At 35.7% G+C, this 25,400-nt stretch overlaps 1 protein-coding gene and 1 non-coding gene across 2 annotated transcripts in view; one reads left to right on the top strand and one right to left on the bottom strand.

Annotated features, from left to right (window-relative positions):
• Positions 1-24,879, top strand: part of Wdr62 (WD repeat domain 62) — a 98,450-nt gene extending 73,571 nt beyond the window's left edge. Inside the window, exons 3-21 of the mRNA XM_070106182.1 lie at positions 2,528-2,619; positions 7,100-7,343; positions 7,425-7,634; positions 7,718-8,137; positions 8,219-8,938; positions 9,014-10,284; positions 10,351-10,652; positions 10,716-10,858; positions 11,092-11,136; positions 13,371-13,482; positions 14,346-17,348; positions 18,766-18,861; positions 18,930-19,087; positions 19,281-19,356; positions 19,424-19,504; positions 19,572-19,763; positions 19,831-19,996; positions 20,795-20,944; positions 21,842-24,879. Coding sequence (XP_069962283.1) covers positions 2,528-2,619; positions 7,100-7,343; positions 7,425-7,634; positions 7,718-8,137; positions 8,219-8,938; positions 9,014-10,284; positions 10,351-10,652; positions 10,716-10,858; positions 11,092-11,136; positions 13,371-13,482; positions 14,346-17,348; positions 18,766-18,861; positions 18,930-19,087; positions 19,281-19,356; positions 19,424-19,504; positions 19,572-19,763; positions 19,831-19,996; positions 20,795-20,944; positions 21,842-22,001 — 7,641 coding nt within the window. The 3' untranslated portion in view covers positions 22,002-24,879. The remainder of the gene's footprint in view (positions 1-2,527; positions 2,620-7,099; positions 7,344-7,424; positions 7,635-7,717; positions 8,138-8,218; positions 8,939-9,013; positions 10,285-10,350; positions 10,653-10,715; positions 10,859-11,091; positions 11,137-13,370; positions 13,483-14,345; positions 17,349-18,765; positions 18,862-18,929; positions 19,088-19,280; positions 19,357-19,423; positions 19,505-19,571; positions 19,764-19,830; positions 19,997-20,794; positions 20,945-21,841) is intronic.
• TRNAG-GCC (transfer RNA glycine (anticodon GCC)) lies at positions 12,766-12,836 on the bottom strand. Its single transcript has one exon. It is a non-coding gene; the product is annotated as a tRNA-Gly (tRNA).
• Positions 24,880-25,400: the final 521 nt, after the last annotated feature.

Here is a 25,400-nt window from a genome sequence, read left to right as displayed (position 1 = left end):
ATATTCTCGTTTTACACGCGCCACACAAACTAATATGTTAATCAGTTGTACAATAACAATAATAACCACTCGAAAGCCATTAGCAAGTGTTTACCCACACAACTCGCTCTCCACGTGAACTGAAATTACTCGATGATCTCAATTATTGACTAACTATCGTTGAATAGCAGCAGCAATACTACGTTGTAACTTTTCTTTATTATTTTTTCTACACATTTACAAGTTCTGCTTTAATTTCGCTGTGCCTCCTCTGTCCCTTTTCTCGTTCATCTTTCGATACTTCGACTACCTGTTTGCACAATTATAGCTTCATTTAAATACATTCAGCACGCCTCCTTTTCCCCACGCGGTAGTTATGATTGTTGTGCAACAACAATAAAAATAGCACACTAACAATACCGCCTCAACTCAGCTGTGCACGCTGCTAGACAAGATCAAGGTGAATCTTAATAACACATTAAGTATACGCAACGTCGCACAACGACTCGCCAAGTCAATAAAAATCATCACAGTTGACGGCGGCGAGTGTGCCGCTGGTATGTTATACGAGTGTATCGCGTTACTATGCTGCTGGCTATTGAATGCATGAATGAGTGGTTGAATGACTGAAGGCTTGAAATACCCGTAATGTTGCTTTTGAAATTAACAAAAAGGTTACATGTGTGTATGTTCGTTCATATGTATGTGTAAGCGTGTGTTAGTGCCTCGGCGCATCGGCTAAATTACAGTTTCCAATTGATTGGTGGCGTTTCGCTGTTTAGTCTGTAATCGACACATATTGTGCGCTGTGGTTGCCGTACTTTTGTGAATTGCGTAGTAAAATTGAGTAATAAAAAGTCAAATAACGAAAAATTAAAATAAAAAGTAAACATGAATGTAAACTTTGCAATAAATAAATAATTTTGTTAGCTTATAGTTAAAACGTTTATTTAATTATCAAATATGTAAGTGCATCTAGGTATTTGCCTGGATGCTGATGTCAACTACTTGTGTGGCGGGAGTCGTTTTGGCGACTGTTGCGATTTTGCATGACGTCGTCTAACTGGCATTTTAGCGTTCGAGACAAGCCTTTTGTTGTTGTTTGTTTAGCGTGTACGTGACTTGTGCTTCTTTGCATTGATTTATTGTTGCGCTGTTTTCCATAAATTTTAACATCTATACTTTACGTAATTTTTTGCATTACGTTTTAATTGCCTCGGTGAATTAATTATTTTTTAGCACTTTTTTTATCTTGAAATTTGCATGTGGTGTGTGTGTTGTTTTAGCACTGCTGTAAACTTTGTTATGCAAAAATGCGTTTTTTTTATCTTTTTTTTAGAATTAAACTTATTAATTTATTTTTATAAAACTTGTTTTTTAATGGAATTAATAAATTAAGTTAACAATTTAAAGTAAATCCCTTTTATTTTAGACATTATAGATTATGTACAATTAAAAAATTATAGAAAACTTAAAGAAAACATTTTGAAAGATACATTTTTTTTATATAGTCAAATAAATTAATAATTGAAAAAGTATAATTAATTCAAAATTTTTTTATAATTAGTAAAGTCGAGTACAAAAATATTTTAACCTTGAAAAAACATTTTAAAAGACACTTATTTTTAAATTAAAATTTTTTACTATATTATTTTAATTTTTTTTTCAACTTTTATTTATATTTTTTAATATTGAATATAAAATTTTATATATTCGTTTTTTACGTTTTTTACTTGCATTAATATGTTTTTTTTATTTCAGAATTTTTTTTTTTTGTTTTAAATTTTTCCGATTATTTTTAAAAATTGTGATATATTATATTGTATTAAAATGTCTGACTTTTTCATTGAATTTCGTTGCACATATTCTCTTATTTTCTTTTTTGAATGTACTAGTAAAATAATTATGTCTAACAACTTGTTAAGAATTTTGTAAGTTGACTTTATTTAAATCAATTTTAAATCTGAATTTTTGGTTTTCCATATTATTAGATAAATTTTAAAAAAATTTTTTGTCTTGAATTTAAATATTAAATTTTATATAGAATTTTTTATTATATATACATATATGTACATATATATTTTTTATTTTGTGTAAAAAATTTTAAATTTATATTTTTCAATATTTTTTTATATAAGTGATATACTCTAATAATCAGAGCTGCTTTTAAATTAAACTCATAAATTTTAGAAACTAATTGAATGCGACAGCATTTGATTGATCTAACAAATTAAATGAATTTTAAATGGCATTAAACTTTTATTTACACAAGCAAAGCATTTGCAGCTACTAGTAAACATACGAATGCAAACAACCATAGCCAATAGTAAGTTCAATTTCTATTCAGTGTAATACATTACTTTTGACCACACGTCAACGCTATCGATTGAAAATTTTGCTTTCCAAAAAACCAAAAAAAAAAAGTTAAAACCGAAATTTTGTCCACTTTTACATATATATATTGAATTTCTCCCAATCACTTTCTTCAACCATTTGGACCACAATTCTAACCATTTATTTTCTGTGTTTGTTTTCCGTTCATTTGCAGATAAAGCTCAAAAAAGTGCTCGGCCTCACAGTTTGCAGCAATGCCGCCTTGGATGTTTCGCCCGTTAGCGGTCTCTTGGCCTATCCAGCAGGGTAAGTGTTCTTTTTTTTTCAATTTAACCACAAAAGCAACAAATAAAAACTTGTTCCAAATTGTTGTTGTTTGTCAATATATTTTTTTGGGGATTTTTTAAGTGCATATAACGGTTGTTTGCGCCACAACCGCGTATCTTTGAAAGTTTGAAAAACACTTTTTCTCGTTAATTACAGCTGAAAGCAGCAGCGAGTAGTTCAACCGCAGCGTAATGAGTTTCCTCTTAGTACATAGCGCAATCTGGTATTATAGAAGCTTATTTTTAAACTTTGTCGAAAGCAAATGAAAAATACTTATTCAAGTCATGGGTTAAGCGCGAATACATAGCTTTGTGGCTTCAATTTGTTTGTTGAGAAGTATTTAGTTGTGGAATTTAGTTTTCCACAAAGGTTAGCTTCATAAATTAGGTCACCGCCGAAAGCAGGAAGCTTTTGATGCTATATCGCCGTTACTCGTATATATATAAGTTCATTATATTTGATTTGTGGGTTTAACTATAAGCTGATTTTTGAGAAATTTTTTTTTCTGTAAAATCGAGCAGAACAAGTTCTCAGTAAAATATTTGCAAATAAACCATTCAAAACTATATAAGAACAATTTAGAGAGATGCTACATATTTTAGGCGACCATAACTAATATCCCTCAGTTTTTAAGATATCGTTCTGAAATTTTACACACGTCTCTTTCTCCCCAAGAAGGTGTTCATTGGTCGGAACCGCCATTAAAGTGATCGGAATAAAGTATTTGTTTGAAAAAATTTTTCATTTGACAAGATATCTTCACGAAATTTGGCATGGGTTATTGTCTAAGGCAATAGTGAAGTTTCCAAAGGAATGTTCAGATCAAATCACTATAGCATATAGCTGTTATCAAAATCAATCTGTTATATTTTGTGAAAAGTATTATATTATAGCTTCGGTGCAAGCGAAATTAACGTTTTTTTGTTGTTGCTTTTTTTCAATAAATAACTCAAATATAATTTACATTTATCCTCTCTGAATAGCGTGGAACATGTGTATTTCTGTGTGTATACATTAAAATTTGATTTACTTTCACTTCCGCTGAACTTCCTTTGCTTTCTGCTAGTTTATTGTCGGTACTTAAACTTTGAGAAATTCATTTTGAATTGAAATAGAAAATCCGATTTGCATATACAATAAAATCAGAAATATTTCAACTGCTTGGAATTGGTCAGTTCGTTCTGAATATCCTTACAATTTATTACCTCTTTTCCAGCAGACCTTGCGCGCAATTCTAGTAAAATATGCACATCCACTTGCACTTCTGCACTTTCATACATATGTAAGTTTGCACTCGTGCATGCAATTTAATTTTCTGAGCATATCTTCAGCTGTTTATTCGGCAGTGAGAAAAATATAGATGCGCACAAAATTGAATTTGGCTGCCTGATGCTTATTGAATGCATCACGTTGATTACATTTCACATTAACAGCGAAAATCGATGACTGCAACAACAAAAGCTCAGCTTATGCTCAGTATATAGTAAATAGCATTAGCCAAATGTAAATTCAGCGAGAAAAAGCAGAGAGCGTTAAGAAAGCTTTAAACATTTGTAAATTACGTTGAAATGTTACGTATACGCCCAGCTGAGCCGCTACTACAATATTTTCGAATAACAGCGAACATGGTGATTTCCCACTTGAACGCTGTGCAGAGCTTTTCAGCCAACACGGAAGCATAACTTTCTGGCTGAACGCGTACTTTGTCCTTGATTGTTTGAGACAACATTGAAGCGAATGCATGTGTGTTTGTTGTAAAGTGATGTAGAGCAGGGAGGCAAATGCCAAATGCGACTTTGAATGCGGGCCACAGCTGCATTTGTCATAAATAAAAGATAAATTCGAAGCTCAAACTAAGCGATAATAGATGACAAGAGACGGGGAAGAGTGGTTAGTAGCAGTGGCCTCGCAGCGCGAAGGACCACATGCAACCTTAACCACGACACATGTAACCGAACACGAGCATTAACTCTGCTGATGGCTTTTCCGCGCAAAGTAGCTTTGTTTGGCAGCCTCCACTGTCGCTTAATATATACGCTAAAATAGCCAAAACCCCTGCTAACAATCTCAGAATGGCCTGCAGCATGTTGACAGCTGGCAAACACTTGCAAATTGTTGAGATTGAGGGGCCGCAGCGAGGATGGCAACATTTGTCTTTCATAAGACAAATTTGTTGGTTGGCGCCGCTATACTACTACCCTCTACTGTGTTGGTTGGAATTATGCTGGGAATGGGTGGTAGTTGCGCGACTCGCTGACAGATTGGCTTACCAACTAGCGTTTGGACTGTTGCACAACGGCGGAGAGCCTTTTCAAAGCTTTCACTTATGCAAACACTTGCCTGGTGTGTTGAAAAAGCGGTCGGGAATCATGCTTGTTTATGTTTTACGTATATGTTACGTAACATATATGTAAATTTGTGTATATATAAAGCTGGTAAAGTCAAAATATGAGCAAGCCTCGTATGAACTTGCGCTGCTTAAGCAAATATTAGCGTCCGTGGCGCACTACATCGCAATCGAGTTCATAACCCAGTAAAGTTCTGGAGCAACTTTTTTGGCTTCAATAAATTAATTGAATGCTACACAAGGGGAACGGCAATATCATTTTAAAGAGTACGTGTAATAAAAACTTAGAACAAGTTCCGATTTTCGAATTTCAACTAAGAGTTATTCACGAATAACATAACAAAAATTTTCGAAAACTTATGATTTTTATCTCAAAATAATCCTCTTTTAAATCGATTCACCTGCACCTAATGACCTTACTTCTTTAACCTGTCTGAAAAATACGTTTGAGGGAGGTCTGCAAATTGGGTCGCCGTGGCGGCAATAACCGAATTTATTTCGAATAACTTTCTGCACCGCGAGTAAGTTTCTAAAATTTGAAATCAAAAAGAAGTGGCACGAGGCGAACATAGTGTATGAGGCAGCAGTTCGTGGTCTTATTCATTCACTTTGGCCGTGGTGATGGAGGACGTGTAATTCAGTGCCGTATCATAGTAGAAACGAACATTTTTCTGCATGTACTATGAAACAGCCCCTGTGATCCAAACACTTACCATCTCCAAAAAGGTAATGCAGATAACACCTTGTGAATTCCAGAAAACAGTAGCCTACTCCTTTCCAGGTGATAGGACAGTTAATCTCTGGTACTTTCCAGTGAATCCGTGTTTCATCGAAGGTTCCGAAACGACCCTGTCACTCCTTAAGTGTTAAACACCACCGTAAATGGGTCTCACGACTGCTCTTGTTGTTCGCAGTGAGCAAACATTTCATCCATCGTTTTCAATACTCTCTCAAAGCTCAAAATTTCATGCAGACTATGACCCATTCCGTCTTTTGAGTTGCCTACTGTCTCAGCTATCGCACTTATCTTCGCTCGTTAAAACATTTTAGCCTTTAAACAGAATCGTGTACAACATACAAGCGTTCCATGACTTCACTGCACGAATTGACTTCTAAAAACAAGAATCGAATCAACGAACGAGCTTGTTGTTTTTTCCATTTTTCTTAAATCTGTTGACTTCCACACGCGAGCAGAAGAAAACTATGATTGCGATTCGGCTTTTGACAGTAGCTGTCTATGAGCATGTACTACACGCAAAACCGTTTATCTTACAATATTGGTGATGCTAAGTACTTATTATTGAAATATTACGAAATAATTTATTTTAGCATATTCAAATCCTTTAAAAGCTTTCCAAATTAATTTTTGAGAGTTTTCTTGAAGTAAGATTCATATCGTCCTCTTTAAGTGGAATTCAATGGGTTAAAATATAATGGAAATTTTCCAACAATATTTATTTCAATGGTATTGAAAACAAATTCAAAAAATTAAAGCATAAATTGTTTTTCTTTTCGCCAGTTTATGCTCTGCCCTTCTGTACAAGGAAAACTATTATAAACTCTAGAACTAAATGTGTGCACAAAGTCAAGGCAAGAGCACACAAGCTGCTGCTCAACTTTTAACTGTTCCTTTTTTCAGCCCACATTTTTTCACTTCCTATCTTGCTTTTTTAAATGCGCAACTACTTTACTTTCGCTGGCCATTTTTTATGTCATGCCATATCAGCATGTCAGAATGAACGTGTGTGTTTGTAAATTTACTGCTGCTGTGCTGCTGCTCGGCATTGTAAAATAATTGTTAAAACGAGCTTCCTTCCTGTCAGTCTTAACAAAGGATTTGCGCAAGCTTTTGCTATGCAACTGCAACAAAATATTTAATATGCGACATAAAGCTGTTAAAAAGGCATTAAAGGCGAACAGGGCTAATTAAGTCAGCAGGTGATTTTTTAATGAAAAGGTCTCGTAGTTGCGCTGCCAACCACTTGCTTATAAATAATTAAAATTAAACTGACTTATGTTTTAACATTTAATATTCTGAGTGATTTCCTTTTCGTTAAACTTTTTGCCTTACTTTTCCGAATTATTAACCTTATTACTTCTCTTTTCTTGCAGCTGCACTGTGGTACTGTTCAATGCGAAGCGTCAAACACAGGCCTACCTGGTCAACACATCCCGCAAACCATTCACATCGGTCGCATTCTCACGCTGCGGCCGTTATGTCGCCACCGGCGAGTGTGGCATCAATCCCGCCATTAAAGTTTGGGAGCTAGACTCGCCGAATGGCAATCTCGAGCACACCACCGGCGGTAATGTGGTGGCGGAGTTCTTCGATCACAAATATGCCGTCACATGTGTGGTGAGTTAGAGCACAAATTTAATAAGAAATATACTCTTGCTGCTTATTTAATTTAAACTATATACCCACTACACTTTTCAGGCCTTCTCACCCACCGGCAAGTACCTGGTATCGATCGGTTCACAACACGATATGATTGTGAATGTATTCGACTGGCGTTCGAATCAAAAGATGGCCTCAAATAAAATCAGCTCCAAAGTGTCGGCGCTCAGCTTTGCCGAGGATGGCAGCTATTTTGTCACAGTGGGCAATCGTCATGTCAAATACTGGTATATGGAGGGTGGACGCAGGGTAAGTAAAAAAAAAAAACAAAATCGAGACGACCCACACAATTCAACCACAAACTCACCTCGTACACTTCCACCACATTTCAGTACAAGGATCCTATACCGTTGATGGGTCGCAGTGCCATATTGGGTGATTTGCGTGACAATGACTTTTGCGCGGTCGCCTGCGGCAAGGATGAGACTAAGGATCGCACATATGCCATTACCCGACAGGGTCATTTGGTTGAGTTCAGTTCACGTCGTTTGTTGGACAAGTGGGTGCAATGTCGTACGACGAGCGCTAATTGTTTAACGGTGAATGCTCGTTTTATACTTGTCGGTTGTGCCGAAGCCATTATACGCATTTTTAATGCCGCTACATTGGAATATGTGACGACATTGCCGCGTACACATTATCTGGGTGTGGATGTGGCGCAGGGTATACATATCAATCACATCATGACTGTACCACCGCATGCCAAATATCCGGATTGTGTGGCAATGGTTTATGATGAGCAACGAGCGAAGGTAATTTTATTAGGGGCGCTGATTTAGTTGCCACCAAAAACTCTCTAACGATCTCTCACGCTCTTGTTTTTTATACCACAGGTCAGTTGCGTCTACAATGATCATTCGCTTTACATTTGGGATATGCGGGATATAAAACGTGTGGGCAAATCGCACTCTTTTCTCTATCATTCCACCTGCATTTGGGGCGTGGAAACTGTGCCATACAATATGGAGCGCGAATTGTCGGATACACTGCCCGAAGAGTCGTTTGTCACGTGCTCCTCGGATGATACGATTCGCGTGTGGGGTCTTGATGGCTGCACAAACACGGAAAATTATCGTAAAAATATCTACTCCAAGGAACTGTTAAAAATTATGTACATCGACGAAGAAATGAATTTTATCAAGGATCAAGATCTTTCGGGCGATAAAAACTCCAATACCGCCTATGATGGTCGCAATGGTGTGCGCTGCATACGAATTAGTCCGGAGTTGCAGCATTTGGCCAGCGGCGATCGTTGTGGCAACATAAGAATCTATAATTTGGCAAATACAAAGCTAATCATGACAATTGAGGCACACGAGTCGGAAGTGCTGTGTCTCGAGTATTCCAATGAGAAGATCGAACGGAAGTTGTTGGCGAGCGCGAGTCGCGATCGTCTAATACACGTATTCGATGTGTCACAAGATTACTTGCTGTTGCAGACATTGGACGATCACTCGTCTTCCATAACATCGATTAGATTTGTGGGTTCCGGACTTAATTTCCAGATGATTTCTTGCGGTGCGGACAAGTCAATTATGTTCAGAACGTTCCAGGTAATTCAAGCTAATGGTTGATACTTTAGACATGCGCATTTTCTAATATATTTCGTCTTCTCTCATTTCGTATAGGGCAACATTTTCCTGCGCGGCACAAATACTTCCGGCAAAACAACATTGTATGACATGGAAGTGGACTCAAATGCCAAACACATACTCACCGCCTGCCAAGATCGCAATATACGCGTCTATGGCACACAAAACGCCAAACACACAAAAACCTTCAAGGGTTCACACTCGGACGAGGGTAGTTTGATTAAGCTCAGCCTCGATCCCAGCGGCATTTACGTGGCCACCTCGTGCACAGATAAAACGCTTGCAGTCTACGATTACTATTCGAATGAGTGCATGGCACGCATGTATGGCCACAGTGAGTTGGTGACCGGGCTCAAATTTACCAACGACTGTCGCCATCTCATTTCGGCCAGCGGTGATGGCTGCATTTTTGTGTGGCAAGTGCCACACGATATGATTGTCACAATGCAAGCGCGTCTCTCACAACAGCGGCTACGTTCTGGTCATGCGCCGCTACCAGCACGACCCGGTTCGATTATTGCCACGCCGGAGGGTATCATAGTCGAGTCGCCAACACATGAAATGGAGGAAACGGCAACACCACATAAATTCATCGTATCGCCGTCAATGTTCACCGAGGAGCCGGCACTAACGCCGGGCTATAAATTCTCTGACGTGGGACAATTACCGCAGTGGGCGAAACGAAAGGCTGCGGCGAATGCAGATGAGAGCGGTGGCGTCTCCATACCTGGCTCAACCGTCTCTGCTATGCAGTCTGCCTCGTCAACGTCCAATTTGAGTTCATCACCCAGCCAATTAGGTGTTGGTGGTGTGCCGCGTGCGCGTGGCCGTTGGGCACAACGTGGCCCATTTGACCCGGACGATCTGCGTTCGAATTCGGAAAGTCCTTTGGGCACTATATCGTCGAGTGGTGGTGGTATGGGCGGCGTCGGCGGTGGTGTTGGTGTCGTTGTGAGTGTTGGTGGTATGGGCAATACACAAACATCCGACTACAATAGCGCATCGTCCAAGGACATTATGTATAACCAGACTTACCTCAGCGAAGATTCGTCAATTGACTCCGGTATGGAAACGCGTCGTGAATTGAAGTTCATAGGCAGCAATAACAGTGGTACAGTGCCAACGGTGACCGGCAGTAATGGTGGCACAGCGGCCAATCGTTTGGCGCCTGAGAAACGCAAGCCCGGTTTGCGTTTCGATCCACAGTCCAATGAGCATGATGGCGATGTTGAGGATATTTCGGATGGCGAACGCACCAGTTCAGATCACGGCATGTTCTACAACAACATATCGCCCAGCACACCAACGTAAGCGAATATCGGCCAGCGCAGAAGCATTGTTAGTAAAATTAATTACTTTCTCAATATTTTCAGTGACTTCAAAGTGACCGCCATGAATGAGGATGAACTGCGCAAGTCGATGCGTAGACAGAAATTCGATAAAGTCGGTCTGACGTTACCCGGCAATGGCAGCACACACACCGCCAGCACTGGCACCGGCACTGGCACCTCCGACACCGAAGACGAAGGCTCAACACCGAGCGCTGAGAATGCCGAGCGTTCGCTGGCGTCCACCCTAGGTGGCAGTTCGGAAAGTATACCACAAGCGACAAGCAGTTTCCTGCAGGCCGCCTTACCCGAGGGCCCTGGCAGCTTGCTAGAGCGTGGCAGCACAAGTAAGTTGTGACTTTTAGAAGTAAGTGAACTAAGTTCTCACTGTAATGTTGTGTATTTTGCAGATCGACGCAGTATTAGTGCCAAACATAATACAGAGAACGGTAAGCCTGTTTCCAGCGCGTCCACTATCACGAAGTCGTTCACCAGCACGAAGAAGGACGAGCTGCTGAAGGTGATCAGCGAAGTGAAACAGCAGTTGGAAAATGTAAATAAACACTATATATGTATATATAACCTCATATATTAATGCTATTGGCATTTTTAAGCGTTTTTTCACATAAATATTTTTATTTGTTTCGTCCCTAATCCTGTGTCTGTCTCTCTTATGTGTCTTGATTGACCAAAAAAAACCCAACCAAAACCAAAAAAAAAAATGTATTTTCCTGTTTGGTGATTGTATTTATTATTGACGGGTTGTACACGACGTTTTGTGCTTAGGGCGCACGTAAAAATGGAGTTAAGAGGTTGAATGCAATACAGGAGGTGAGAAATATCTAAAACGAACACGCTGTAACAATTTCTGTAACACGCACTACTAAGGCATTCTAATAACTTGACGCTTTCTTGAAGTCCTAAGTCTTCTCTACTAAAACTGGTGTACATATATACACACACACACAGCCATAATATTTACGCTTTTCTATTTCGTTGCGCTTATTTCGCCTAATTGGAGTCATTTTCAAATTTACTTATGTGCACACCACTCATATCTCAGCGCACCTGCTCACCTAGTACATTTGTAAAAGACTTTCATACAGTTTCATCACATATTTTATTTTCTGAATATTCGTTTGGCCATAAACGCATGTATATGAATGTCGCTTTCATTTTTAATTATTTTAAAATAATTTGGTATTTTAAATTATAATCTAGATTTCAGTTTGATATAATAATAATTAAAACAAAAAAAAACTTTTGTTGCATATAAAACATTTTAGACTATATTTTATGGAAAAAAATATTTACGGTTATCCTTCTTTATTTCAAAACCTTCAAGTTGTTATGGTAATGTGTTAAAATATCCTAAATCCACTTAAGGTAGTATAGAGAGTGTGATTTCTGACACAACCCTGAATATATTCTTAATCTCTACTTTACTTTAATTTAAACTCTCGACCCTAGTACCATGTTCCGATCGACACTTAATTACTAGATTTATGTTGTTGAGTAAATTATCTCACTAATCTTGTTAATATTAGACATCTGTTTGTCGGTAGGAAAATGTATCATAGCTGATTTAGACACTACAAAGAGAAGAAAAATATAAACAAACAAATAATTTAAAAGCAATGCATCTGAATTCACCTGGCAATCGACTTCCCAAATCAAAAAATGTGTCCATTATTTCCATTAAATGGAAACTATTTAAAATAAGATGACTTTTATAACAACGGCAGTGAGAACAGTCTAGATTAGTGAATGGATTAAATTTAATCTAATTACTTAAAAATTTTGGTCGGAACATAGTATAAGGCTGTATTAAAGTTATGTCGAGTCTCTAATAAGCTGGTCAGAACAACGCAACTTGTCGTCATTAAATTAAAGTTCATGCCTGATTGTCTATTCGAAATCAATTTAAAAAATGTACATTTTTAGTCATCAAATTAAAGAATTTAGTATATTTTAGTATCCAGAATGGAGAATTCAACTTATCGAACTTATCGAATTCATAGGTTAAAACGAACCCATATAAAGAATAAAAAAAAATATCGTAGAAAGTTTCCCATTAAAAAACCACGTAAACAAAACTGTGTTCATCACAAATACCGTTTTTTGCGGTTATAAAAGATTTTACATCGAAGATTCGTGTAGCGCATAAAATTCCCTAGAAAATTTATCTCAGTGGAATTTTTCTGCATCAAATGTTGAAATATTTAAAAGCTTTAAAAAAATTCTGGTTGTCTGTTCTCCAGTATTTGAACATTTTTTTTGTGCATATACATTTTTAAAACATCTATATAAGATTTAAACTATAAATATAACATTACGTCATACTACTAAAGAAATAATCATAAAACCATTTTAAATAAACGCAAACGCCTAATTAATATTTGTATAAAAAATAGACAAATAAAATACATATATAAAGTATAAAACTTAAAAAAGTTAAATTGCATCGGCCGGGAATCGAACCCGGGCCGCCCGCGTGGCAGGCGAGCATTCTACCACTGAACCACCGATGCTTCTTATACCGTTTTAGCTTTAATGGTAACTTCAGCATTAACACGCAAAGCATAACGCAATGCAACAAGCAAACACACGAGGCAGATGCGTCGCTACAAACCAAGTGCTGATTTTGCGCTTCACGCGACGTGTGTAACATCGAACTATAAATAGCGAAGCGCAACGGTTAACAAAGTGTAAGGTTAACAAGAAAAGGCGCAAACTCGAAATCAGCAACACAATGATTATACAAATGTATGTGAATATGCGAACGAGTTTAAAGTGAAATTGAAAAAAGTAATCGGTCATTCGTGGCATTTGAAAGTGAATAAAAAAGGAAGATTACAGCGAAGCATTACTTTTTGCTTTACTAATATTAATAATCCTGTACATACTTACATACATACATACAAGCATATGTAATTAAATGTCAGCGCTTTGTCTTGTAAATGTTTAACATACAATTTTTTAATAACTGTTTAATAATATTAATAATTTTCTTAGTTTAAAATTTTTTTATAACTAATATATATTTATTTTTAACTTTTGATTAGGTTGGCTATCGCTCACTGCGTGGCAGTCACAGTATTTCGGATCTAAGTCTAGCGGGCAATATGGATAATGCGTCGAGATCGGCGGCCGCCGCTAACCGTTATGCAAAGACAGGTGAGTGAAATCTCAAAAATACAATTAAACAATTAGAATTTGAGTAAGACTGAATTAAACTGACTATATTTGAATATATGTACGCATATTTAAATAACTGTAAGTTAATTGAATTAAATTGAACTTTATTGAATGTAATTAATACGATTAAGACGAGTATAAATTTAAAAGAATTGTAAAAATTAGATATAATTAAATTCAAAAATTATAATTTTATTTAAATCAATAATCAATATTGAAACTGATTAAGTCAGAATTGAAATTGAATCGAATTTACGAAAGTGATTAAATTGAAATTAATTTAATCGATTTGATTTCAACAGAATTGAATTTCGTTGAGTTGAATTGAATTGAATTAAATTAAATTGAATTGAATCGAATCGAATTGTACTGAATTGAATTGAATGGAATTAAATTTAATTTAATTAAATTCAATTTAATTGAATTGAATTGAATCAAATCAAATTGAGTTGAATTGTATTGATTTGATTTTATTTTAATTTCATTAAATAAATAAATAATTTTAATTTCAATACAATTAAATTATTTATTGACCTTCCTCAGAAATGTCGATTCAAAATAATTTTTCTAAATTAAGATAGAAGTCATAACCCTTATATAAAATTTCTCCACCCTGCCTTACCCCTACTTGTTGGATTATATAGTTCCTTAACTAAAAACCATAGTAACAACTAATATTTACCGCTATATTCTCATACTCATCAAGTATATATTTCTTACTCTGCTCCCTATTTTCTCTTCCCTCATACATGCGGCTATGTAAATTGAAATATTTGGACCTAATATACTGCTAAACTTCTGCCTTTACTTTAACTACTAATATATGCTTTACTAATCAGTAGCTCCTTTTAATGAACCCCCACAGTACGCTAGCTATTATAATTCCCCATTGCAACAACAACAAAAACAACAAACATTAGCAACACAGCAACAGCAACAGATGCCGCCACAAATACAGCAAATGTCTGCGCAACCACAATTCCAAACTTCATCACAATATCCAACTTATCCACGTTCACCACTCCAACAGTCGTTTAGTCAAGAACAACAACAGCAACCACAACATTTCTTCAATTGCGCTGCATCGCGTTCGGTGCTACAACAAAGCTGTCAAGCTATGCGTCAAGTGCAACAACACTATCCACCATATCCGCATCATGTTGGTGTACACCAAATACATCCACCGCCTGGCGTACCTTTCATAGCGCCCAATGCGCGCAACACCACAACGCGCACGCAATCCCAACATAGTAGCGGCAAACAGTCAGGCGCTTTCAATAGCTCCACGCTGCCCGCGCAAGGTCAGCATACGCGCATTAAACGCAATCCGGCGGGCAATGCGCGTCGCACGCCAAGCATATTGAAGCACTACAAGTCGTGTCCTGTATCGCCGGTGCACGAGGAGGTCGAATGGTCGGCGGATAATAAAAGCAGCATTATAATAACCGAACCAAAGCGTCACTCGGTATACGCGGAGGATGCGCGCACCATACTCGACATGATACAGGCCGATACCGAGAAGATGATTGAAGAAATACAGAAAAAGTATGGTGATCTGGATGATATCGGTGTCGATTTATATGATGCCAAATTGGGCGGACGTTACTCACAGCTTGTAGCATCGCAATCAGTGCCGTCTTGTCTTTCGCCACCTGTGTATGCGGCAGGCAAGCAGCCGCCTATAGCAGCGCGCACAGCTGGACCGCATCTGACATATACGCTACCCTATCAAATGCCGTCGCCAGGCGCGGTGACACCGCCAAAACGTGCAGTGTCCGAGTACTACATCTATCAGGAATTCTATCAGTGTCATCGTAATGTTTCACTCTCGGATATATTGGCGCCCGAGCAGCAGGCAGAGACGCGTCGTATCGAGGAAGCGCGTTTTCTCGAAACACAGCGGCACTCAAGCGCCAGCTTCTTTCTCACTTCGCAGTTTGGCGAGCGCAAGAGTCAGGAGTCGCTACTTTCCGATGAGTTTTTGGATGAAGGCAGCTACTGCAATAGCATGGAGAGCATACTCTCAGATGAGAGCGATTGTAAGAGCGCGCCTATGGAAACGCAAGTGCAACGTCATGCTGGCATACGCAACTTCATTTTGCATGGGCCGGTAAGCGCTGCGGCAGCCAACACCACACAGCTGGTGACCAAGTCGTACGGCTCGAGTCCGAATGCTTATGGCAGCTTTGATTACTACATGCAGCAGCGTAATATGCAGCATTCGCCGTTGCCTTATGAGAGCTTTGATGTGTCCAGCTATAATTTAGAGAATTTCAAAACCGAAAGTGTACGCACAAAAACGCCAATATTGCAAAAGAAACTGCCCAACTCGAAAACATATCCTCGAATCGCTGATTCGCCGAGAACAGTTGTCGGCATTAAAGCGGAAGACATACCGACGCTCAGCTCTAAGAACAAGCAATACAATTCGGGCGTCAACAAGAGTCTCAGTCAGGACTTTGCACAGCAGCGTCTGCAACGCACCTCGAATCCGCTACAAATGGAACGCAACACTTACGATGACAAGCTGTTTACTAAGAAAACGGTGAAACCGAAACCACCTGTGCCCGCAAAGCCGCAAAATCTCGTTTCAACACTCACGTCTACTGTAGAGACGGCGCATGCTAGCAGCGCACCCAGAGATACAACACCTAAGTACTGCGCTTTCGATGTGGACACCACAGATGTGCGCTGTCAGTCGCGCACCGCCAGCGTCGTGCGTAAATTCGAGCGCAACCTACAAAAATTCGAGCGCGAAAAGCAAGCCGAGTTGCAAGCAAAAAAAGCGAGCGGTATGCGCCCGTCTGTGAGCAGTGGCGCGCTTACCACACACAGTTGTTTGAAAAAAGTTTCGAAATTCGATACGAACGTCAAGAATGTGGCGGCATCGCGACGCGCCACAAGCATGCGCACACGCGGCCGCCCTAAGGTAGCGGTGCGCTTCAATACAGTCTCACAAATTAAATATACGCCCAGCGAGAAGCGTTCGTCCTCATGCAGCAGCGGCAGCACAGCGTCCGCTTACTCTGCCTGCGCGACAATGGAGCGTGAAACAGGCACCACTGCAACGTGTCCGCTAAATGACATAAATCGCAATGTCGAATCGCCACCGCCCATTGTAGGCAGTTTGCCAAGCGATTACGGTGGCGAACGTTCCTTTGAAATGTACATAGCCGAAAATGGTAATGAACATGAAAATATGAATATGGATAGTTTGAAATTATACACAAAACCCGAACTGCAGGCGGTAGTCGACGAGATACAGCAAGAGCGCGAGCGCGATGCCAAGCATAAAAAGAATATGGCCAATGTGGAGAAGACAACTGCCGTCGACACGACCACCAGTAATCAATGTAAAAATATTGCTAAGAAAATCGATATCATACAAAAACTAATCGAAATGGAAGAGCGCAAGCTGGAGCAAATACGCATTGCCACCGAGTCGCGCATGCGTCCCTTCGAATGCAACTCCAAGCAGAAGGGTTATGTGAAGAGTTTAACGATGAATTTCGATATGCTCGCCAAGGGCATCGAGAAGGATATCGAGAATGAGCAACGGCGCATACGTGCCGATAGTAATGATGCAGATTTGTGCGCCTATGCGCGCCACATCAAGCGTAATATTAGTTTGCCTGATGTGCTGGAGCGCACTGATTTGTTCGGCAAGTCGCCGCCAGCTGCGCACTCCTCATCGACAGATGAGGATGAAGTTGAGCTGGCAAAGGAGGTGAAGGCCGACTCCGATGTGGAGGCAGCTGAAGATGTGGTCGAACATGAGAGCGAAAAGATGCGCATTGATTTCGACGAAAAGGATCGAGGTTTGCTGCGTGCGTTCAATAGCGTGTTTATTTTATAAATGTTTTGGAACACATTTCTTTTTGTGATTTTCTTTCTAATATTTTGTGTGGTTTCATCACCGACGCACTGTTTTTTTTTTTTGGTTACAATTTTTTTACGGTACATTACGGTTGAGTTGGTGGCAAAATTGTTGTTTTTCTTTTGTGTCTCTAATGATCACCGTAATCATGCTCTCAGTCACTTGTTCGCGTTCCCAAAAATGCAAAATACATAAAGTGTTTATTTACATACATACATACATATTCTCATTACAAAAAAAAAATCGGTTACAATTTCTATTTCACCCATCCTTCATCCATGATCACCAATACCACTAATTGTTAAAGATGATATTACTTTGTCTGTTTAATAAAAATATCTTAATTTACTCTAATTCATATTTTATTTAAAGTACATTGATTTTATTAATTTTCATTAATATTATATTTTTTTATTAAAATTGTTTTTGATATTTTCTTTTAAAATTTATATTCACATAATATATTTCTTTAAAAATTTATTTTGTTTACTTAACGGTTGTTAGTAATATTTTAGACTGATTTTGAAAACACAGTTTTGTCAGGCCCACAAAGTATTATAAGCGCTATTAAGTATTCGGATGTGTCCGAACTTAGTCCTGTATTACTTTTCCGATACCTTGAACAGGGTATATTATGTTGGCCACAAAGTTTATAACACCTAGAAGGAAACGTTGAAGACTCTAAAAAACATATATATAATATATATATATATATATATATATATACAATATATACTTTTAAGTGATCAGTGTGACTAGCATATTAGCCATGTCCGTTTGTTTGTCCGTCTGTCTGTATATATTCGAACTACTCCATCAGTTTGTGAGATATCGATCTGAAATTTCGCACACGTCATTTTCTCCGCTGCTCATTTGTCAGAGACGCCGATATCGGATCAGTATAGCATATAGCTGCCATACAAACTGATCGATCAAAATCAAGTTTTTTTTTTTATCGAAAAAAAGATATTTTCACAAAATTTGGCATAGATTATTATCCAAGGTCACGCTATAATCTCATGTGTCATATCGAACCACTATAGCATATAACTGTCATACAAACTGAACGATCGGAATCAAGATAAAGAACTGTTTAAACCCTTTTATGATATAAGAAATGCAGCTGTGAAGGGTATTATTGTAGCCGAAGTTAACATTTTTTCTTGCTTTTTATTTTATTTTTATACTATTTTTTTTACTATTATTTATTTATATAATATAATTTATTTATTTTTAATTTATAATTTTTTCTATTAATACTACTAATACGCAATAATATAATTAAAATAAATTAATTTATTCCATTATTATAATTTTTAAACACATTTTCCTTCTTCATATATATTTTTTATATTTTTACACAATATTTAATTTTTTTTTCACAGGCAATCCAAAGAGTCTTCTCCCAATGCCAGCCGAAGACTCCTCTATGCGGCGCTCTTGCTCACTTAGTGACTTGCATATGGGAAACCTTGGCAAATGTAAGTAGTTTGACTTCATTATTTAACATATATGGTAATATATAATGATTATCTGACATTAATTTCAGCTGGTAAGACAAACGGGAGTCAATTGAAAAATCCGGGTGTGGTCTATCGTAACAGTACAACAACAAGATCGGCGAATAAGCGCAATAGTTTGCAGCTTAAGAGCTCTGCTGGAGGTTTGGGCGCATCGAGTTCATCAATTGGTGTGCTAAATCAAGCAGTATGTATTACAATAACAATAAAAAATTTTAAAAAAATAAAAAAAAATAATTGTAAATTGTATTGTCTAGAGAAAAATTGCGTATGCTGTTAAAATAATACTGTTATTTTATTTTAAAAAAAATAATAATTTTACAGCAAGCACATAACAAAAAAAAATTCTTAATATATTCAAAAATCCATTTAAATTTTAGAGCGATTCTGAAAACGAAGACAGCAATCGTGGCCGAAGCAGTGTCAACAACCAAAATCGCAGCAATGGTCCCACGGGTAAGTGCAGCATTATATATGCAAGCGTTGTCTGAATATATGTTATTAATATTTTTTTATACGCTAGCTGCTAATCGTCAGTATGCCAACAAGAGTTCGAATGCCAACAACAATCGACGAAAAGGCTTACAGCCAAATTTCAGTAACGGTAAGCAAAATATTTATTAAAAAAAAAATTTTAGAAATATATATTCAATTCTTCTTTTTTTCATCAGCCGCGCCACAGCAAGACGATTCCAGCTCCGAGGAGACACCCGCCGGTACGTCCAACTCCAAACCAATAGTGCCACCACGCCCGCGCAATTTAACCTTCGATCATAAGAGCAAAGTGCTCAATAGTCCGAATGTGATGAAGCAGCGTGGCGCATTTGAGGCGCCTGAATTCGTCGCACTTGATGGCAGTGATCGTAAGTTTTATAATTTGTTTTTATAATTTCGGGTAAATTTTATGTGTTCAACTTTTTTGTGTTGTAGCAAAATCACAAGTGCACAATGTGATCAACAATTTGTATACAACAACACAAACAGTCATGCAACTGCATGCTAATCTTAAGAATTGTGAGGATTCACTCATGCTAAAGGAACTGGAGAATGCTGTGATTATGACACAAAATATGTTGACAAACATTACACAAAATAAGTGAGTTGAGCTGGTGTTTTTGATTTGATTTATATATTCTTTGGTTTAAAAAAGTGAATATTCCTTTTTTAAACCTTTTAGATTTATTTCGAATATTTTTGTATAAATTTTCCAAAATTATCTTGTTAGGTTATTCTATTTTCAATATTTTTTTATTATTAATTTTTGTTACTTTAATTTTTAATTTTTTATTAAAATTTTTCACTTTCATTTTTTTATTACGTTTTTAAAATTTTTTATTATAATTTTTATTATTGTACTATTAAATTTTTCCTATAAATTTTCAATATTTTTTCGTAATTTTTGGTATTTTAATTTTTTTCTATAAATTTTCAATATTTTTTCGTAATTTTTGGTATTTTAATTTTTTTCTATAAATTTTCAATATTTTTTCGTAATTTTTGGTATTTTAATTTTTTTTAAATTTAGCAGTTTTTCATTCATTTTAATTTTTTATTATAATTTCAAATAACAAAAAAATATTAATGAAATAATTACTTAAAAACAAAATTATTTTTTTTTTATTAATTTTAAATTTTTTAATTTTTCTCCATTAATTTTTAATTTTTTATTTTTTATTATTTATTTTCTAATATTTATTTTTTATTATAATTTTCAATTTAGTACTGACTCCTCGAATCATATCAGACCTCTCTAAAGCTATTGAGCCACCTTCTTTGCGTCTATCTGGTGCATTGGTGCTACACAAAACTTCTAACTGTGTTTTGTGGTTGGAAAATTCTTTGTAAACCTACTCTATTACTAATAATAATGTGGACTGAAAGTGCAACAGAAGTAAAATACTAAGTTTTTGAAGGGCATTAATGAAAACAGGGAATTTACTCTACACAATATCTTTGATAACAGCATATTTGCACTTAAAAAAGTCCTTGTTCAATTCAATTGCCAAGGTTGCCAAAGCTCGACTTTTGTTGAGCATTTAAGGAAGTAAGTAAGCTAAGAATCTTAGTGGTTGTTGTAATTGTACAATGTGAATGTTATGTTTAATATTTAAATTCGTAAAGATTGTCAGTTGTGTTGTCCACTTTTATAGATGTGCCATTAAAATTAATAAACATTAACGTGATTAAAAAAAAGAGCAAAAAGAAACTGTTAGCTACGGTTGCAGCGAAGCTATAATACCGTTCAGAAATCCATTTTTTATAGCATGAAAGGTATAAAGAGATATTTATCTTGATTTAGATCGTTCAGCTTGTATGGCAGCTATATGCTATAGTGGTCCGATCTAAACAATCTTTTTAAAAAGTGTAATGTTGCCTTGAGCAATAAACTGTGCCGAATTTCGTCAAGATACCTTATCTGATAAAAAAGTTTAAAATAGTTGATTTTGAACTGTCAGTTTGTATGGCAGCTATATGCTATAGTGTTCCGATATCGGCGGTTCCGACAAATAAGCAGCTGCTTGGGGAGAAAAGAACGTGTATAAAATTTCAGTTCAATATCCCAAAACTAAGATACTAGTTCGCGATATACAGACAGTAGCACATGGCTAAATAGTAGGCGCAACTCGTCACTCTGTTTATTTATGCATACACTTTATAGGGCCTCTTTCCTTTCTTCTTCTATAAACCTAAGCCATCTTAAATTACTAACTATTGTTTTAAAAGTGTTCTTATTTATTTATTTGTTGTTTTTTATTGTTAAAAAAATCTGTTATTTTTTTTTTTTTTAATTTTTTTAATTTCTTTTTAAATTTATCTTTTTATATATACATATATATTTTGTAATTTATATTCCATTATACCAATTTTTTTGTGCTAACTGTATTACAGCGTCTTCTAATTTTATTTCTAATTAATAATATATATACCTTTTGTCCTCCAGAAACGACAAAAACAATACACAACATAGTCACGCCTACACAACCACTGAACAGGCGAATCTAGACAATGGCGACTACCTAATGATGGTGAACAATTGCGCCGATCTTTTAAGTAATTTCCGTATGAAGCACAAACTCGATGACTGTGAGAATAACTCCTAGTGTAGTTATATAAGCACTAGCAGCAGTGGCAGAGAATCTAGCACATAAATCCAGAAAAGCGAAAAATTTGCAGCACCAAAATAGAAATTGATAAATAAATAAAATATAAATGGCAGCCAAACTAATAAGTGAAACTAACCGCAAGAAGCGTGAAATGAAAGCGAGAAAGCAAGTGTCTGAATGTGTCAACTCCATTTTGGAGCGCTACTAATAAGCATACTAATAATAATAATAATACTAAAACTAATGATTTATGTAAGCAAAATAAATTTTTAGCAATATGTCCTTAGAATTTGTAAGCGAAACATTGCAGTGCGTTGTTTGTGTAGTTGTAAACTTTAATTAATTTCACTTCAACTAAAGCGCTGTAATTGTAACAAGACACCAACAAGCAACTAATATTTAACAAATAGAAAACTAAAAATAATACAAAATAAGCTTAAAAATATAAGTGAAAAGCATAATTTAAGGCGCACATGCGCGCTGTGCAAAAACTAAAAGCGAGCATAATAAAAAAAAAACGTGATTTGCTTAACACACACACACACATACATACTTATAAACTGGCTTGCAAACAAAAAGGGAAACGTTGTGTTTCGTTTATTTTTTTTTTTAATGGAATAAATAACCAACTAAATCTTTTGCAAAGTAAATGTTATATTCTGCCTTATTTAATTGCACACATACACACACAGACACGCATACACGTGCATAATAGTACGGTTGTTGTTTGGTAGAAATGTCCACGTACGCAATGGCTTAGTGAGTTTGTAATTTGTTTGTTAAGTTTGCCGCAGTTATATGTATTTGTAAGTTTTGTTAAGCGTTTAAACTTAAGTTTAATGCTATTTAGTTAAATGTATGCTGTAATACACACATACATATTTGTAGTATATGGAATGTTTATACAAATAACGATGTGTGTTTAGAATTTACAGTTCGCTTAGCGCCGTTTAGCCAATTTCTGCTGGCTGTATACAGTGCCCATCACACACACACACACACAACTACACATTTAAGTGCGATTACGGTTAATTTCTGATTTGTGTTAATTGCCTTTACACTTTTGTGACTAAGTTAAGTTTAAGTGTATAATTGAAATTTGCTTAACAAGCCGTGGGAAGTCATACTCAATTGTACGATATGTGAATGCTATGAAATAGAAATGAGAAGAAGAAAAAAACAATTGAAGAAAACTGAGCAAAACGTTAAACGTCATTTGTGGAAAAGACAAATTTTCGAAGGAAAAAATATTGAGCAGGAAATTTTTGAAAAAGCTAATTTAATAGAAAAAGGCAATTAATATTTTTACCTACATAACAAGAAGACAGGAAAAATCAAAGAATAAATAAAAAAATAAAAATTTCAAATATTAGCAGCTGATGTAGTTGGCAGTCTCAAAAAATTGTCACGTGACCATACCCATGAATTCAACCCTTCTAGCTATCTGAAACACCAAAAAAAAGTATATTAATCCAGAATAATGTCGCAATGTCTGATTCTACGGAAAAGTTGGAAAAAAAATTTTAACAAAATGGCACCTAACTGAAAAACAAAAAAAATTTTGTACCACTTGTTTTGACTGTTTTAAAAATAGTAAAAATTGAAATTTGGGATTATGGATACTTCCAGATATAGAATATAAAGAAAACTCTCTAAAACTTTCTGGTAAATCACTCCATTAGAACCTGAGAAATCGCGGTTATCGTTTTGAAAAGACAGTTTCGAGAAAAACGCGTTTAAAGTGTCAGTTGCGGCCGAAACAGTTTGAATGCCGCGTCAGCAAAACACCTTTGAATATCGCTGAAATTAATTTGAATTTTGAAAAATGCGCTTGTAGACATATTCTTGAAAAGTTAAATTTTGAAAATATAAAAAAATCGACTTTTTGTTTATTTCTTGACTAGAATATTCCCGTAAAACGCTTTCAGTGCTATATATAAAATTACAAGCATATTGTTTATTATTATTATTATTATTGTTTTTTTTTTTTTTTTGAAGCAGCTTTTTTTGTTGCTCTCTAGTCTTTTCCGAAAATTCCTTTACGCTCGCTAACCACCATTAGTAATACCTGCTCATTAACATTTCAAAGTATATAATTTATTTTTTTCTTGATATACTTAGCACACAAACAATTTTAAAGCTTCCCACAGCAATTGAAGCCAATGAATTTGGAAAAACAAATGCAAACCGAAATCTTAAATTCATTTCAGCTGCCAAAATTACAACAAAAAAGAACAGTAAAGCGTCACTACGCAAGGGTTTCCATTTACAATTTACCAATTACAATTAAACTAAATAATTTTATTATAAATATTATATTATATGTATAATTATAACTCCTATGAATATAGTAAATCGTATTGTAGCGTTTATTAATATTTATATATAGTATATAATTTATACATAAACAAATGATTGTAATGATAACTATTATTATCCATTAGACTTCAGCCAACAATTTAACCATTTACTATAATCATATATAATTAAAATAATAGCAAGCTAACAACAACAAAAAGCAACAAAACATGTTTGCTTAGTCTTTAAACTAAATTAATCTAATTAATATTCACTAACTTTACTTAATACAAGAGCCACAATACTTTGTATTATACAACAATGATTAGCATAACACACACATATACACATATACATACATACATACCTACACAAAGCTAACCATTTCGTTTAATTACAAAATTAGGCTGCGTGGTGAAAAAAAAATTATAATAATTAAGCAAACAAAGCTAAGTTGTATTGTAATCCTAATGAAAAGACATTAACTAAAATAATAACTAATAATAATGCAATACAAATAACAAAAAAATATGGTACCAATAAAATATAAATACTTATTTTGAGAAAACAATTTAAATTTTCATTTTTTATTTATAATTTTTTGTTTATTATTTACTGCTTTGCGCGCAAGAATAATTGCAATCTATGCAAAACTGACAAACAAACATACTCTAATTCAGCATACATCAAATATAACAATATTTTTGACATACAATTAAATCTACAAATTAAGCGCAAAAGCTGCACATATCTATTTGGTTTTATGTTTGGTAATTTACAAAATATGAAACTAAAATTGCAGTAAATTAGCAAATATGTCGATAGCTACATAATCCAGCAACATAACCTGACAAATTACGCGGCTGCTAAGCGCTTAACAGCGATTTAAAAAAAAAAAAACAGCTATTATATTTTTCTTGCTAATCTAACGCTAAATGTATTAACACATTTTAAACATGCATACATTTATTTGAAGCGTCAAGCTTTGTACTTTCCAATGCCAGCTCGTTCACCGAAATCGGTCCATAATTGTAGAAGTTATAAGCTTTTAAAGAAATATCTGATCCCTACTCGCTGTTTCTGGGTGCCTGGTAGCTC

Source organism: Bactrocera oleae, chromosome 3 (assembly GCF_042242935.1).
Source record: "Bactrocera oleae isolate idBacOlea1 chromosome 3, idBacOlea1, whole genome shotgun sequence".
Lineage (NCBI taxonomy): Eukaryota > Metazoa > Arthropoda > Insecta > Diptera > Tephritidae > Bactrocera > Bactrocera oleae.
Note: the sequence above shows the minus strand (reverse complement) of the source record. Positions and strands in the feature narration are given on the sequence as shown.